The sequence below is a fragment of the Cladophialophora yegresii genome (genome assembly GCF_000585515.1).
Source record: "Cladophialophora yegresii CBS 114405 chromosome Unknown aczIN-supercont1.2, whole genome shotgun sequence".
Lineage (NCBI taxonomy): Eukaryota > Fungi > Ascomycota > Eurotiomycetes > Chaetothyriales > Herpotrichiellaceae > Cladophialophora > Cladophialophora yegresii.
Window position 1 is genome coordinate 4,006,275 of NW_006913046.1, and position 16,850 is coordinate 4,023,124.

General features: G+C 53.8%; 4 protein-coding genes across 4 annotated transcripts; 2 read left to right on the top strand and 2 right to left on the bottom strand.

Annotated features, from left to right (window-relative positions):
* Positions 1-473: 473 nt before the first annotated feature.
* A1O7_03366 (phosphoserine aminotransferase) lies at positions 474-1,818 on the top strand (the record flags this gene model as incomplete). The annotated part of the gene is made up of 2 exons (XM_007757387.1): positions 474-1,181; positions 1,234-1,818. 2 exons carry the CDS (start codon positions 474-476, stop codon positions 1,816-1,818), a joined length of 1,293 nt encoding a protein of 430 aa, XP_007755577.1.
* A 2,670-nt stretch (positions 1,819-4,488) lies between these two features.
* A1O7_03367 (uncharacterized protein) lies at positions 4,489-7,392 on the top strand (the record flags this gene model as incomplete). Its single annotated transcript, XM_007757388.1, has 2 exons — positions 4,489-4,596; positions 4,672-7,392. The coding sequence occupies 2 exons, from the start codon at positions 4,489-4,491 to the stop codon at positions 7,390-7,392; spliced, it is 2,829 nt and encodes a 942-aa protein (XP_007755578.1).
* A 2,750-nt stretch (positions 7,393-10,142) lies between these two features.
* On the bottom strand, positions 10,143-11,117 carry A1O7_03368 (uncharacterized protein; the record flags this gene model as incomplete). The annotated part of the gene is made up of 1 exon (XM_007757389.1): positions 10,143-11,117. The coding sequence occupies one exon, from the start codon at positions 11,115-11,117 to the stop codon at positions 10,143-10,145; it is 975 nt and encodes a 324-aa protein (XP_007755579.1).
* A 1,437-nt stretch (positions 11,118-12,554) lies between these two features.
* On the bottom strand, positions 12,555-15,164 carry A1O7_03369 (uncharacterized protein; the record flags this gene model as incomplete). The annotated part of the gene is made up of 1 exon (XM_007757390.1): positions 12,555-15,164. One exon carries the CDS (start codon positions 15,162-15,164, stop codon positions 12,555-12,557), a length of 2,610 nt encoding a protein of 869 aa, XP_007755580.1.
* Positions 15,165-16,850: the final 1,686 nt, after the last annotated feature.

Consider the following 16,850-nt stretch of genomic DNA (forward strand, 5'->3'; position numbering starts at 1 on the left):
AGATCCACCACCAGCATCAGCATTCTGCTCTGTCAGTTGAATCGGTCATGCACTGGAGACAGTGATACCACGCTCGTACTCATCGCGGACAGAAGATGTAAATGGCTGGGCTGTGCGCATACGATAGAGAATATTATGATACCTTTGTCTCAGTGACCTAGCACCGACGGAATTGATCGGAGCCTTGCAGCTCTCTTATCATCGATTGGCTGCGAGAATTTCTTCTCCTGCCAAGAGCCCTAGGCGGTCCTGATCTCAGTGGCCGTCTTCTTACCCCAGACGTTTCTGCATTGACTCATTTCCATTCGCATTCTCACTCAAATGCTCTGAATTTCATGATACAGCCTCACTGCACATAGAGCCATAGCGCTGCGCACAGATTTAGCGTCGCTCAGTTTTCGAATGGTATTGCGCCATTGTACTCCGTACGCCCCAGAATCTTTCCTTGTTGCGCAGACCAAAGGCTTTAAGCCATGCCCAATCGCTCTGAGGTCGCCTACTTCGGCGCTGGGCCTGCCCCTTTGCCCACATCGGTCATAGAGAGATCCGCCGAAGCATTTGTCAACTTTGAAAACACCGGCCTCTCACTGGGCGAGATATCGCACCGTTCTCCGACAGCAAACAAAATCCTCGCTGACGCAAAAGACGCATTGACAACTCTCTACGATATTCCCGCGGATGAATATGATATCCTGTTCATGCAAGCGGGAGGTACTGGAGAGTTCAGCGCCGCCCTGCAAAATCTCGTGGGAGCCTGGATCGAGAAGCGCCGGAGGAAAGCCGTCAGCGAGCTCGGAGAAGGCAAGGATGCCGAAGTCCTCGAGCGGGTGAAGAAGGAACTCGAGGGTGAATTGAAGGTCGACTACCTCGTGACAGGCTCCTGGTCGTTAAAAGCCAGTCAAGAGGCAACGAGACTGATTGGTGCGAAATACGTAAATGTTGCTCTCGATGCAAGGAAGAGCAGTGGGGGCAAGTTCGGCAAGATCCCGGACGAGCAGGAATGGAAATTGACACCCAAGGGGAGTGCATTCGTATATCTCTGTGACAACGAGACCGTCGATGGCGTCGAGTACCCCAGTTTTCCCAAGGCGTTGGAAGGTGACGAGCAGATCGTCGTGGCCGACATGTCCAGCAACTTCCTCAGCCGGAAAATTGATGTGCGGAAGTATGGTATTATCTTCGTGAGTCACCATCGGCCTTCGCTGTATAGAGTATGCTAACAATCCGGTTCAGGGAGGTGCGCAGAAAAATCTCGGTATCGCCGGCATCACCGTCGTCATCATCCGCAAGTCCTTGCTGGAGCTTGTCCCGCCCCCGACGTTCCTTCATGCCTTGTCGCCGGTGGTCCCGACTTCGGGGTGTCTGCCACCCATCATGTTCTCGTTCTCGACCATCGCGTCCAACAACAGTCTCTACAACACGCTTCCTATCTTCAACCTGTATGTTGCAACTTTGGTTCTGCAACAGCTCGTCGCGACGTACGGCTCAAAGAAGGTCTCCGGGCAAGAAGAGATTGCCGATAAGAAGGCAAGAATCCTATACGATACGCTAGACGCTCACTCGGACACGTATCATGTCGTCCCGGATAGTACGGTGAGGAGCAGGATGAATATATGCTTCCGAATCGTGCAAAAACAGGGCGGAGAGCCCGATGACGCCAAGGAAAAGGCGTTTCTCGCCGGCGCCGAAAAGCAAGGCCTGCTCGGTCTGAAGGGCCATAGATCTGTTGGTGGCATCCGGGCGAGCAACTACAATGCGGTGCCACTTGAGAATGTGCAGAAATTGGCAGACTGGTTGGTCGACTTTGCGAAGTCATGATCGGACGATGGGCTGCTAGATCCCGAACCTTGAGGGACTGAACGATCTGAACCTGGTTCTCAACAACCTGGAGATTACGAAGATAATACGTTAGACAGGAAAAGTAATTTCGCCCTCGCATGTCTCCCAGAGCTGCTCTGCAAATATCCGCCTTTCACCTTAGCTGATACGGTGTTCAACTCGTCTCTCAGAATTGATCCATGGCACCAAAGTGTGACTCCGGGTATCCTCTAGGCGAACATTTTCCACTGGGCACTTCCACTTTACGATCTTGGCTTCATCGATTAGTAGTCACGAATAGGGAGGCAATCCTTGTCCTGGCAAAGCACACCGGCTCTTTCTCGTTCTGCTTGCCCTCGTGGTTGGTGCTTGACTTGGCTGGGAGAGTCTCCTCCTGTGCAAGACGCTTCGAAAGACGAGGCCAGTTCACTTCCAGAGTCCAGCCAGTCCTGCGGGCCTGCATGGAGCATTCTGAACACCAAGTTCTTGCTCCAGCAATGTCTGTCAGCCAAATGTAGAATCAGGACACCGACATGCCGACACAGTGCAACCTGGATCTTGGTTCGCCTTAGGCTTCTTTGTCAGCTCGCCATGCTGCAAAATCTGCAGGTCGGGTATGTAATTAATAGCCCACGCGGGTTACTTGCCGTCTCAATGCATGCTCTCGCGTAATGGGGTGTGGGTTTGCCTCCGCCTGCAATCAAGAATCCCGATGCGGAACATTAGCAACGAACCAATTCGGTATCGGCTCCCCTCACCTGCTTGTCAATAAGTCATCAAATGGGGCAAGCCTCGAATTGAATTGCTGACTGTGGAAGAAAGCAATGCAGCCGTGATGAGAGTCGGCGAGCGCAGCAGTCACAACGTCGAGGACGAAACTACTGGCTTGGGCTTGAGACCCGTCGGCGACCACAGCGAGAAGGCGAGGAACAAGGGCAAACGCCTGCAGCTGGAGCCCGCTCCACCGCGAGAATGCGCTGTTTCCACACCACACATCGTCGAAGGACTTGGAGGAGGGAGACGCAATCCTTTCGAGAGCTACCCTGTTCCTTTCAGCGACGAGCTGAACAAGTTGATGGATCATTGTAGGTCGTGTTGTTGATGTTGGTTCCGACTTCTGCAGCTTTGGTTATCAATGCAGAATATTCGCAGACGGAACGCAGATACAGTCGTTATTCGATATCTCGTGTACGGGCACAAGGGTGAAAACCCCTATGCAAAAGCTGTTGTGTTACCTTTCGTTCGACAATATGGCGGACTCTTTGCGCGATCATGGCAATGGCCTCCAGGCATATCGACGCGTTACACGGCATCAGGGAATCGTCCAGATCGCTTCGGCACATGACAGCCGCCTTGAGAGCCGTCAACAATATGCTTGGGAGAGGACGATCCGTATGCGACGACGCCACCATCTTCGCTGTGACGCTCTTGGCTACTATTGCGGCGAGCCCCATGTCTGACCACGCTCAAGTGCTATTCGCCGATATAGCTGACTCATTATAGCGGCGCCTGGGCAACGCATTGACATCCAAGAAACATTGGTTGGGGCTGAAGAAGATCTTGGCGCGAAGAGGCGGCCTGCAAGCGGTAAGATCTAATCGACAACTGAGGGCAATGATCATCTGGCAGGGGTTGACTGGTTGTGAGGGACACGAATTCGACCGACGAAGCTCCATTTCATCCAGGAATGACCTTGTGTTTGCCAAAGATCAACATAGCGCAGATTCTGAGTCGTGTGAGTGGCCGTCTTTAGTAGATAAGGCCTTCGAAAGAGGCGGGCAAGGAGCACGCCACGACGAACTTTTCAAGTTTCTTGGCCAACTTGAGGGCATCTCGCATAAGATCTCGGATCGAGAGCACGCATGCAGGATTTGAAGCCGTATCTGAGAGCAGCGTCGGAAAATCTTCGCAAAGGATTCCATGATATACAGTACCTTACTGGGGAAGACAGAGGTGACGGACCATCAGAGGCGCATACAGCTATGACTTGCCAGGCCGCCTGTCTCATATGTTTGGCGGTGGCTTTTCTCGAGTACGCCGACCAGCTGGATATGGAGGAAAAAATTCCCCGAGAGCAATGGAGGCACTGACACAGGAGCAACTCTGCAGGGGCCTTTCGCCGGAGCATTCTGCTGGCGCGTCTCCTCATGGGGCTGGTCAGTGAAGATGCAGCACCCGAAGGTGAGCGAGCGAAAATAGTCAGCCGCTTGATATTGGTGCTGAAAGGACTTGACAGCAACACGACCATCCGCGTGGGTGCGAGAGGCTCTGACGCTGGGTGTCATTGTCCTGTCAAGAACAGGATGAACGTCTTCACTGAGCCAGTCGGGGCGCAGTCAGTTGGGTTGCTGTCGCGTTGAGATGCGTGTTGAAGCCGGCGGAAGTCCGCCCGAGCAGTGCCGACGGCAATCGGTAGACCTTCCGTTGCCCATGCAGGCTAAACTCTATTCAGACCGCGTAAGGCCGTCCGCACGTTCGGCATTTCGGCAGATGTCCAGGTGGCTGGAAAGGGAGAGGAGCGAGAATGAAGCTTGCTCGCCCCTCTGCTCTGCTCCGCAGTTCATCTCCTCATCTCCAGCTTTCCTCGGAATCCGTCCTCGAATGTCGAAGTACCCCTCACTGAGAATCGCATCTCCACACCCAGCGATAGAGCGACGCCTTCATGAAGTTATGGACACAACACAGTTGGCCGGCGGCGGAAGAGTGAAACGCAAGCAGTCTGGGAACAAGAACAAGACGTTGCCGTGTCCGCACTGCCAACGCCTGTTTGCGCGTCTGGTAAGCTCCCCATCCATCAACCACATCGGAGTCCAATGCTGCGGGCGGCGACTGACATGGCCGTGTGCAATACAGGAACACCTCCAGCGCCACATCCGCACGCATACCAAGGAGAAGCCGTTTGTGTGTGAGATATGCTCCAAGACGTTTGCGCGCAGCGACCTGCTGGTGCGACACGAGAGACTCGTCCACCCAGGCGAGGAAGAGCAACATACCACAAGGAAGTCGCACAAGCACCATCTCCAGAATGCCAACAGTGCAAAGGAAGCGGCGGCACGGGTGCAAGCTCAGGTGCAACAGGCAGTGGGAGTTGACTCTGATCCCATGGACCTTACGCCGCAGCAGAATCAGTCTTTGCTATCACCCCAGGCGAGCGCGCACGATGGGAGAGGCATGATGGATATGCTAGATCCCCAGCTCATGCAGCCTGCCAACGGCATCAATCCCGTCGAGGGTATATCTGCGCACCATTCATCAGCAATCAATGCGCCGTCGCTTGATCCATCCTGGGGCTACGACTTGAACCTTCTGTCGCATGCCGCAAGCCATGTCGCGTCAAGCGGCCAAGATCAGTACATGTCCGGCCTGCCTGTGACGCAAGAACAACTGAACGAGCCGATGCAACAATTGATGCCTGCTGTCACCGACGGTCAGTACCAACCGAGAATGCTGACCGAAGGTTACGGCCAGTCGACCTCGATGTTCGAAACCCCAGACCTTGGCGATCCCATGCAAGACTTTACAGTATTCCTAGACAGCGTAGGCCTTTCGTCCGAATGGTATGCCAACATGTTTGGGAATGATCAGGTTGACAACTACAACTCCCCAACCGAGTTGAGAGGTGATCACCTGAACATATCGAGGCCGCATTTGAACGGTGAGCATTCCACCGATAGCAAACTCGCTGTTCCACAAGAAGAAACAAGCACTTTTTCACGATTTGGCTCAAGATTACCGTCCCTTCAACCAGAGTCGCGAGATCCTGACTTCACTCGGCCAGACCCTCCGCGAAGCACGACGGTCGAAGAAGCAGAAGCCAAAGTGGTCAGAACCACCTGGGATGTCTCTGACTCGGATCGATCCATCTTTGCATCGAGGCTTCAAGCTTTCGACAATGTCATGCCGAAGGGATTCATTCCTCCGTCGAGGCACTCGCTTGCACGGTACTTGGCGGGATACGTTAATGGCTTCCACGAACACTTACCGTTTATTCATGTGCCGAGTCTGCAGGTCGCAGCTAGTGGTCCGGAGCTGGTCCTCGCTTTGGCTGCCGTAGGGGCACAGTACCGGTTCGAAAATAGCCGTGGCATCGAACTATTCTATGCCGCCAAGGCCGTTGTGCTGGAACAGATCCGGCGCCGTGATGAGTCTTCGACGCCCCACTTGTGGAATCGACCTCGCACTGGGTCGATGGTGCAGTCGCCAGGAGGAGGGTTCGCAAATCAGAGCCACTCGAGCAGCAGTCCTTTCCAGCAAGTCTCTCCAGAAGAAGCAATCGCTGCAGACAGCAAGGAGCAGATGGACTCGATACAGGCACTGCTTTTGTTGACGGCGTTTGCGACTTGGGAGAGACATGCTGAGCTGCTGCGCGAAGCCTTGGCATTCCAAAGCATTCTTGCACGGCTCGTCCGAGAAGCAGGTCTTACTAGTCCCGAGATCATGCAGTCACCAGAAGAGTTGACTTGGGAAGACTGGATCCAGATCGAAGGCGAGAAGCGCACGAAGCTGATCGTCTACTGCTTCTTCAATCTACACTCAATCACCTGGAACGTGCCTCCGCTCATCCTCAACTCCGAGATAAAACTCAACCTGCCCGACCCGGCTAACGAATGGAAAGCAACCACTGCGGAACAATGGCAGAAACTACGGCAAGCCAATGCCGCACCGCAAATGCCTTTCCAAACAGCATTCTCACGACTCTTCACCAAGCAGAATCAAGCCACGTCCACTCCTATTTCACCGCTGGGCAACTACATTCTGGTCCACGCGCTCATTCAACAGATCTTCTTTGCACGGCAGCTCTCCCTGGCATGGCCTGGTGTGGCTGGCTCGAGTCTCCGGATGGAAGACATCGCAGTCCTCGACCGCGGCCTTTCGTCGTGGAAAGCAGGCTGGAAACGTGCCCCGGAATCCAGTCTCGATCCGCAAAACCCCAACGGTCCTGTCGCATTCACGTCTACTGCCCTCTTGGGCCTGGCATACATCCGCCTTCATGTCGACATGGGTCCGCTCCGCCATTTGGAAACCCGAGACGCGACACAGATTGCCAGCGCCTTGCTCAACACGCCGGACATACGTCGTGATCCACGTCTGACACCAGCGCTGTTGCATTCGGCCCACGCGCTCTCAATTCCCGTTCGCCTAGGAATTGACTTCGTTGCCCGCACCCAGACCTTCTTCTGGTCAATCCAACACTCCCTCTGCAGTCTCGAGTGCGCTTTTCTACTGTCCAAGTGGCTGTACGTCCTTTCCAACCTGAAATCGTCCGGCGGCGCACCCGTCACCGAACACGAACGCAAACTGCTCCTGTGGGTGCGCTCCCTGCTTGACGAGACCGAGATGACGGTCCCACTCAACGGCGATGCGAATGACCATACCGTTCTGAACGAGTCGCGCGAATTGCTCGACGACACGGAAAAGATGAGACAGCTGAGCGTCGCGGTGGTGAGGGTGTGGAGCAAAACCTTCAAGGGCAATACCAGCTGGGCGATTGTTGATATGATTGGCAGTGCGCTGGAGATTTACGCGGATATTCTCGAGACGCAGGGCGAAATGGCGGTGGCGAGTGGACGATAGGGACGTGCCATCGTCGGCGTGGCCATCAGTACTGCGGAACCCGTGTATCTGGCGGGACAGGCGAGAATATCCGCGGCGGAGGCCAACACTACTGCGGAGCCGGCGTATCTGGCCGGGCAGACGAGACTTTACGCGGCAGAGGCGTTGAGGGGTTTGTGGTTTGGAGGGTATGAGTAGCAATGGTGCATGAGCGTGCGGAAGAGACGGAAAAGCAAGAGAGCCTAAGAGGGAACTGCTCGAGTCGTCCTCCGGAATGGAGCGACGCTGCCCAGCGTGATATTCCTTCAGACTCGACGGCGCGCAAATATCCAGAGGTGGACTCAGGCTGTGCTGCGTATGCGAGCAGGACATTTTGAAAGAGTACATACAGGACGATCCAGGCTTCCTTGCATCGAGTCTCGTCGCTGTGTGAGTCATGACGACCGATGTGAGATGTGAGAGTCCAAGCCAGGTCAGTGTTACAGTCAGTGTAAGCTACTGCAGGTACAAGTACCGTACCGCGGCAGACGCCGACGCAGACGCATCAAAAATTTGTTGATTATCATTATTCCTCGGAGCACGGACGTTGCGCATGAACATGAACATGAACAGTCAAAAGTATGAGCACAAGCATGGGCACACAATGGGACGCGCTGGCGCTCCAGTTGACAGGTCTGTCTCGAAGATCTCCTGTCAAGTCTTTAGACTCATTAGGATACGTACTGTACATGCGAGCCATGCATGGACTTTGGAAACGCACGATTGCTGGCTGATTGCCGGCTGATTGCCGGTTGCTTGGTTGCTTGAGTTTGATTGAGTTGATTGATTGAGTGGCCGATTTGATGGTGAATCGTAGGGATAGCTAATTAGACGGTAATTAATTAATGCTAGAGTGACTTGCCGTAGACACAGGGATCCCGACCGGACCAACCGTTGGCTCAAGAATCAAGAATCAAGGACGGAGAATGAGGCACGTATCGAGGAAAAAAAAGGCGTGACCCTTCTATTCGAACAGATCGACTCGATTCGATAATTACAGAACTGCGGAGGCAAAACTGCAATTCTCCCGGCCGAAGGCAGCGTAGAGAGTTCCAAGTGCAGAGTACAGTACAGTTTCCAAAATTCGTTCTGCTCATGGGTATAGGCTGACACATAAGTATGCTTCGTGCAATAGAGTAATTATCGAGCAGTTATGCAGCATCCGCCTTAGCTACACACTGTAGCAAGCACACGTAGCCTACACTTGAGGTTGAGATACCGTAGCTCGGTAGGAATCCTCCTGGCTCAACGACCGACTGACTGACTGATGGTGAGCCGTCGTGCCTGTCTTGAAAGACCTGGAACATGTCCTGGCTACAGTATGTTCCTAGTACATGTACACCGAGCCAACATATATCCAAACCCAAATCCAAATCCACAGATCACACTACAGGGCCATACCCGTGTGACCGCAAAACTGAGCAGGTGATGGGCGTTGCACATTCGGCGTCATTGTGGTGGCAGGATGCACCAGCGCCCCTGCCTACCTCTTGAGGTTGCACGGGAGGCAGATGCTCAGCACCAGTGCTGAATCTGCTGAGCTTATCTTCCATGGCTGGTAGCTGCATTTCTCGACCGGTCATCAATCATACATACATCACTACCGGAAAGCCACCCAAGCTGCCTTTCTGACAGTCATGGTTGCAACTTGCAACCGGAGTTCGATCCATGCCATGCCGTGCCGTGCCAGTAGGTACCTGGTAGATACTTTGTATGCCCTTACGGATTATGGGAACAGACTCCATGGGATACCTGGTACTCATTGACGGTGCCAACTTTGTGCTGCGACTTCCTGTCTTGGTAATCGTTGTCCTGAGAGTCGCCTTTCCTTTCCTCTCCCTTCGTCTTCTTCAAGGCGTTTTGCTCATGTGTATTTCTGTGTACATCATCCTCCCACCCTCCCATCCCATCCTGCCTTAAGCCCATTGCGTCCTGTTTTCCTCTTCCCCAAGGCGCTGCTCAAGGCACCACAATGATGAAAAAGAATGTGTTTCAAAAAAAAGTGCTCCACATCTCCAAGGCTGAAGTGTGAGGCTGGAGAATTGGTGTAAAAGCAAAAAATTGTGCATGTGAACCAAACAAGAGAATCAGAACCCTGTTCAAGGCAAAAGCCTCAATCTGACCTCTGTAATGATTGGTGTGACATGCTGGTGTTTGATGTATCCCTCGAAAGTGACAAAGTGTGAGAACAATGGCCCAGAGCCTGCTCACTCAAATCTCTCAAGTCCTCCTCTTTCACGCATCGAGCAACCATCAAATGAGCACAGTCCTGTGAAGCTATGTACCAAAAGCAAAAAGAACATTGAGTATGATTTTGTACTTTTCCAAGTTTTTTTGGTGGCTTAACGAGCGTCCTCGATCCGCCTTTTTGTAATTTTCTGTGAGAGAAGAAAAGAAAAACAAAACTGTGCTCGGTTGCCAGTGCGTGTGTCACATATCCCCTGCTCACACGCATTGCGATCTCTGCCCAAGGAGCCCCGGCTTACCGTGTAAACAAGCACAGAACCCATTGAACCAACATGAGGAAGGTAAACAAGCAACCAAGGCAAGAAACTTCTGGCGTCCCGAAGCCTCTGCGACTAGACAGAAAACGTCAACAATCAGTGATGCCCCACCGAACATCTCAGACAGTCTGCAGCCATTGCGTGAAGAGCCCCCAGAACCCACGGGTCCGATAGGAATTGCTGGAAGCATTCAGGTGTAAAGACGGAGAGTGTGTAGTACACTCAACATCAGAAGATCACGGGCTCGGTGGGATCATGATCCCTCGAGCTCAAGAACCCACCCGAATGCTCCAGATAATCATAGCCTCGGGCCCTCTGCTCCCTCAGCCAGACATCAATTTCCTGCGAACACGCCGTAACGCCGATCAGCGTCGGACACCATCCTCGGTGGCCGCACTCCCGACACAACCGACACCGCCAGGCAGGAACTGCTTCCTTTGGCCATGGACGTGCCGGGGTGGGAATGGCGTACACCTCGGGCCACGTCACACTCTTCTTCTCGGCCGGGTTGGATTTCACTCCATTGCCGCGAGAATCAAGTGGACGTTGAGGATCGATCTCCTCAGAAGGCTTCGCCCGGTGCTTCAGGATCGACCTGACAGCAATGTCAGATCGATGGGTCCTGATTGGCTCCGGGTTGATGCACTTCTGAATCGACATCGCCTCTGGCTCAGGATTGGGCCGGCTGACGGCGACAGCAGAAACACCCCCAGTACCCCTCTTGTTGCCAACCTCTTTGCCTGCTGGGAGACCGGCAGCAGCACCAAGGGCCTTGCTTGTTCGTACTTGCTGAGGAGCAAGCCGGGGACCAGCAGATGGCAACTTGGTGCGAACCGGAATCCGTGACGCGGAGGTCGCCATCCCTGTGACGGTGGATGGCGTGGCGGGAGACTTGGCCTTCTCCTGCACGCCGCCCTTGCCAAGTGAGGCCGATCCACAACGACGAACCAAGATTGGGATTTTGGACGCCGACTGCTTCACGGCGACACGCTCGACAGTAACGGGCGGCGCCGGGCCCGAGCCAAGGGTCACAGTGGTAGCCTTGGGTTGCGAGGGGGCACCCTCACAACCCTTGACACCAGTGGCGGCCGACTGTCGTCGGAGGATGCTGTTGGCCAACCAAGGACGCGCCCTGGAAGCCCGCGAGCTCTTCCTCGAGTCAACACCGCCGGAAAATGACTTAGAAGCGAACTCCTTTGCCATTGTGAATGAGAATTGTGTAGTCTGTGTAGTTGTCAGCGAAATTTTGCTCTGTTGGGACCTTACTGTGAAGATGGAGAGAAGAAAGAAGAAGAGGAAGAATGGGGACAACAGGAAAGGACAGAAGAACGCCAGAGGGTTTGCCACCGCGAGGCCGTTTCGGGCAACACAACAACAACATCAACAATGATTGAGAGTGGTAAGTTTGGTTCCCAATCGAAAGTCTGCCGTGGGTCTTGGGCGGGTAACTAGCATCGTGAGGAGTAACGATATCGCCAGTGAGGTGGTGTGGGTGGATAGAATGAGGGGCGTCGACGTCAATGATGCTGCGGATGACGAGGCCGACGACTTGCGCTTCGTCGTGAACGAGGTTGGATCAGTTTGGGCTCGAGTAGTGTAAACCATAGCGATGCCTCAGGCTGCAGGGAAGCCATCGAAGGCATGTGTTGTGTGACGAGCGTGCGTCGTGCGTATCCATCAGCGTCATGCTCCTCTTGGTTTGTACGATGACCACCGACGTATAACAGGAAAGGCACACACAGGAGAGCGCCGCATGCTCGATGGAAGAGGACGCGAACTCGAGCGTAGCATGAATGACAACCAGGTAGAATACAACGACGCAGCAGAGGTAACGATCGATGGTGACCGACCGCATGCGCCGTGGCAGGGCAGCGCGCAGTGTGCAGAGACATAAAAGAGGGATACAGAGGCATCAGGAAGGACATAATACAACAACGCCGGGCCACATGACAGATGGGAATGCAATGCAAATAGAAGAAGTGACTGGGTGCAGGTGCGCCAGCTACTGAAGACAGGGGATGAAAGTGGTATACAACAGCACGGAACGCCTTTGGAAAACTCGCCCAGGATTCAGCGTCGAGGAAGCAATGAGACAAACATGAGATCTGGGCGAAGATCCGTTACCTAGGTAATTCGTGAGGGAGCCATCGTGCCTGCCTCGAGAGTGTTGCCATGACATCGCACTTGCCTAGTCGGCAGCAGAGCCGCTGAGTGGGAGAACTTGCCTTCGTCGGAAAAAACATAGAGGAGCATCTCATCGCAAGTAGCAAGTAGCATGAGGCTGCTGTCTGGGAGCGACTACGCCAGCATTCATGACGCCCTGGCTCAGTTAGTTATTTTTCTCACACACGTTGTGGTCTGATCAAAGTTGCATGCAGCCTTTTTCACGGCCAAAAGAAGCTCGATGGTTACGTAAGCGAAAGGAAATCTGGGCTCACAGCTTTTGGGACGGTGGAAGGATCATGATAATTCTTTACCCATGTTCCTGAAGGCTGAAAGCCTCCATCGAGATCAAGCCAATGTCTGTGTTGCCACGTTCCATGGCTAGCGAATGTGTCGGCCCTGGTGGCTGCTGGATCCCTAGACAATACTGGTCAGTCCGACGACAATGATCCACCCACCGTAGTCCAAATCCCCAGCCTAGATGAACGCTGGGCCTCCATCTGCCACATTTTGTTCGCCTACACTCGTGCTTCTATTCTCTCGTCGACTCTTCAGAAAGTTGCTCACCATCCTCTTACTGCCAAGGAGTCCGAAGATCTTCGCCGCACTTCTCCCAGCAGAGTAGGATCTGGATGGCACTGCATCTGTCCCATCTGGCAAAGTTTCCTTTCTAAGCTGAGCCACATCTTCAGGGGTTCTGGGCGCGACGCTCAAACGGTTGTCCCCAAACGTGTCAGGATGGCCAAATGTCCTTTTCCCAAGATACATGCTGTCGAAGGGACGATTGTGTGGAGGCACGTCCATGTTGAACGGCCGAGAGAGTCGCGCCACTAGATGGTGTTTGGCAGTCTCACTCGGACTCTCGTGTGATCGGCTCGGTGTGCTCGAGTCGCAAGCTTGAGGCGTCGAGTGGACACCATTTCGAGTATAGAACGCCGCTTCGCCAGCCTTTTGGCGTAATCGACCCGTTGAGGCCCCGTTCCGGAATTGAAGATGGAGTCGCCCCGGAGTGCTAATTGGCGGAGAGCCCTCACGAGTCGCCGGACTGTTCTCTTTCCCTGAGTTTTGAGGTCTGAGTGGCTTCTGGAGTTTTCTATCCTTGAACATCCTTGCAAGGTTTCCTGGGCTTAGCTTCCGCAGACTCCTGCTGTCCTTACTTCCATCGTCACCCTTGTTGGAAATGTTGCTGAGCGCACCGGCACTCAACTTGTTGCGCAGCTGATCGTGAGCTTGACCAGTAGCAGTGTCAATGCGCACTTTCAGCGGCTGCGCTCCAGGGGTGGTGTTCAGATCAGCACGAGGAGGTCCACTTGTATTGTTCCCAGAGAGCATCTCCTCTGTGCTGGGCGAGTCCTCTTCAGACCTAATCTGAGCGCTCTCTCGCGTGTGTGAGTTATGGTCAGGTGGGTCGAGTCGCCCATCCACTGGGTCTGACCATGGATTCCATTGACTTCGATGATAAGAAGCATGTTTGTTTGGCAAGATCGACGCCATCTCCAATGGTTCAGATCCTGAATGCGCCGGGGCAAGCAGCTCCTCTGAACTGTCGATTGGACGTCGGTATCGCTCGTCCGAACCACCATTCGTAGTGCGCGAGTAGATGCTGGCACTACTCAAAGCAAACCGTGATCGATTCATCACAGGATTGCTACACTGCCGAGTGATGATGACGCTTGCGGCGTCCGCATCTGGTGCATGGTCGGGGCTCCTGCTTCGGCTCCTGCTCCGGTCGCGAGCCCGACTTCGTCTCTCGTTGAGGAATCTCTTGAAGGGACTTGGACTGTCCGGACTCTTTTCGCTCGAGAAGGGAAAGAAGCTCGACTGCGATTCTTGCTCTACTAGTCGGTCCCGTGCCCTGCCAGAGTTCTCCTTATATCGGACATCCGTCCCGGGGTCCATAGTCGTCGGATCCAGGTCCCCTGAGGTAGAGCGACTGCTAAAGCGCCGGTTCTGCCGGTCGGCCGTCAAAGTCGCCAGCGAGATATCGCTCTGCACTGCTCTGATGGTCTGTCTTGCCGCAAGTAGACCTTTGTTGACCTCTTCGCGCTCCTGGTTGAGAGTCTCGACCGCAAGTCGTGTCCTTTCGACTTCTGCTTCCTCTTCATTGATTCGTTTGATCAAAGCAGAGTAAACTTGTTGAGTGTTGACAGCAGAGACTACCACGCCATCGTTTGTAACTGGCTGTAAAGGCTCTCGAAATATTTCAACTCCTCCGATATGTTTCCCTGCAGATGACGAAGGCTGGTGCGGTCCACCGTCTTTTTTGATATTTGACAGCCGATTGCGTTCCGTTGGACCTGAACGTATGCCTATGGAGCCCGTCATGCTGGAGTTGGTCCAGCTTGTTACCCGGGATCCTGCATTAGAATGGAGACTCTCCCGGCGCGCCGCAGAAGTGAGATGATAGGGAACCTTGTCAAGGTCTTCGAGGTCATCATTTTCGGGAACAGGAGGACCGAACTCGGTCTTCCCCAAAGTATCTTGCGCGTCTGTGAATGCATCAGACCCGCACAGAAGGCCCGTATTCCGGTCCAGGTCCGAAAAGTAGTTGCGCTGAGCCTCGAGCTGTTGAGGCGGGAGTGTGTCTTTTCTGTTCAAAGTCCTTCCAATGACTTGTCGGACACGGTTCCGAATCGTCGCAGTAAACGATGACGTTCCTTTGACTGCGGACGAAAGGGGGCCATCTGCGGGCAGGCTTCCACGAACTGATTTTCTGAATCTGTGATGCTCTTTCCTGTCGATCTTGTGGAAGCCATACAGCTCTTGTTCTTGGATTTCGTGATGATCGGACCCGCCAAAGTACTGTGCCCGAGCAAGCTGCACGGCTTCATCGTGCCTTTCCCATGGTGAACCTGAGCTCTTGTGAAATACGGTTGTGTTTTGCCGACGAAGGAATGGAACAGAACGTTGGATTCGTAGGCGAAGATTGCTACTTTGGTGTACCGTCGCAAGAGACCTTGACTTTCGGATGCGTCGACGGTACGAGGATGGCAGTGCTCCATAGTTTTCAGAACCACCTTCAGAGGAGGTCATAGCATGTCTGGCAGCAACCATAGCGAAGCCATCGCCTCCAGTTCTCTTGCTCATACTGGATGTATCCAAAAGTGCAGGTCTGGGGATATGGCGGCTTGAGGAGCAGAGCACGAGTACTGCTCGCATAAGTAGAGCGCGTCCATGGCAAGGAAGGAGCGACCATTGCGCATGGAAGCAGCATCTCTCAAGCTGGAGACAGGAGCGACGGCTACGAACAGCATTTTGAGTGTCAACGCCATCAAATGACCGCCCTCACAGCAATGGGCATCCCCGAGTATGGCGGCATGGACCAAGTCCAGGTATTCTCTTTGAGTAACTCATTGTGATCAGAGTCGTCGACTACTCCATGCATATGAGCATGAGGTTGTGACCACCCTCAGGGTGTACTGCGGATGACCGGCATTCTGGGTTTACCGGCCGCATTGAGTATGTCGAGTACGAGTGCCATCGACGCGTCGCGAGGCTGCTTGAAGCATTTGCCGACTAATAAGAGTGAGATCGGCATGGAGGACAGATTGAATAGTCGGCCAAGAAAGGTGGCACTTCTAAGAGGAAGGTCAGTAAGAACTGATGCACAGGCCTGTTGCTTCTCTGCGGCTGCAGACAACGATATCGACCTGGTTGAGGCGTCGGACACGCTTCGGCAGCTCTGACTCAATTCCTTTGCCGTCGTGGAACTTGCCTCAACGCGCCTGAGAATGTGCGAGCTGATGTGCCTCGAGATCGCGCCGGGGCAAGAGCCTCGAAATCGCACATCGGATTGGCCGATATGAGACCTGGCAGGCCACCAATCATGCCACATTGTGGGTAAAGACGGGTGTCAGGCAGATCATGTGAAGGATGTCAGGATGCGGGATGAGCCGGCGGATCAGGCGACACAGCTGCTGCGAGCACTCTGGCCTCGCTGACTGGCTGCATGAGCACTGCCCTGGTGTCTCACCAACTGCCCGCTCTTGCGAGCGCCCCAGGCTTTACGGAGTACTCCGTACAGCGTTTTCAAAATTAGTGACAAGCTGAGGCCACCGAATGCAACTAGCGATTCATTGCTCGGGTCCTTAACTTGACGAGTGAATGTCGGACGCGTATTTCTACGCTTGAACAGCAAACTCTTGATGGCTGAGCAACTGTGCGTCTCTCTCACATTATGGTGCATTCTCGGTTCGGAGTGGTGGATTCTGCAGCGCCCGTCCGGGCAGCAGGCTGAGGTATTTTCATTCGCACGCAGAGACTTGCGGAGGTTGCGAAATCCCCAGGGTTGTCGCGGACGTCCTCATCTCAGCACTTGTCAAGGGATTGCATATGCATCACGCCAGAACTAAGGGCTTTGCATTGCAGAATGACGGGCTATCCAAGTGCGCTCTGACATTGAGAAGCGAAGCCAGAAATAACTTGTTCAACTGTTTTTGAGATGATTCGTACGTAAGTCTCTCTCCGTGTGGAGGAATTCATCTGTTAAGTACAGATAGCTTGCGATGGCGCTATACTCAATCGCAACTAATATTGGTACATGAGCAATAAAACCAGTTGCCGCTTCATTACCAAATGTCCGTACACTCAAAATCCCATCTGCTTTTCAACTTTCACCACGAGGTGCGTTTAGAGCCCATAGGTTCAGAAAGATCGACAATCCCCGCCCAGACTAGTTCCACAGGGACCCTTTACTTGCAGCTGCAGCTGCAGTAAGTCGTCACCAGTAGTGCCATCTGGCGTCATTGACAAAGGACAAGGCGGCGGAACACA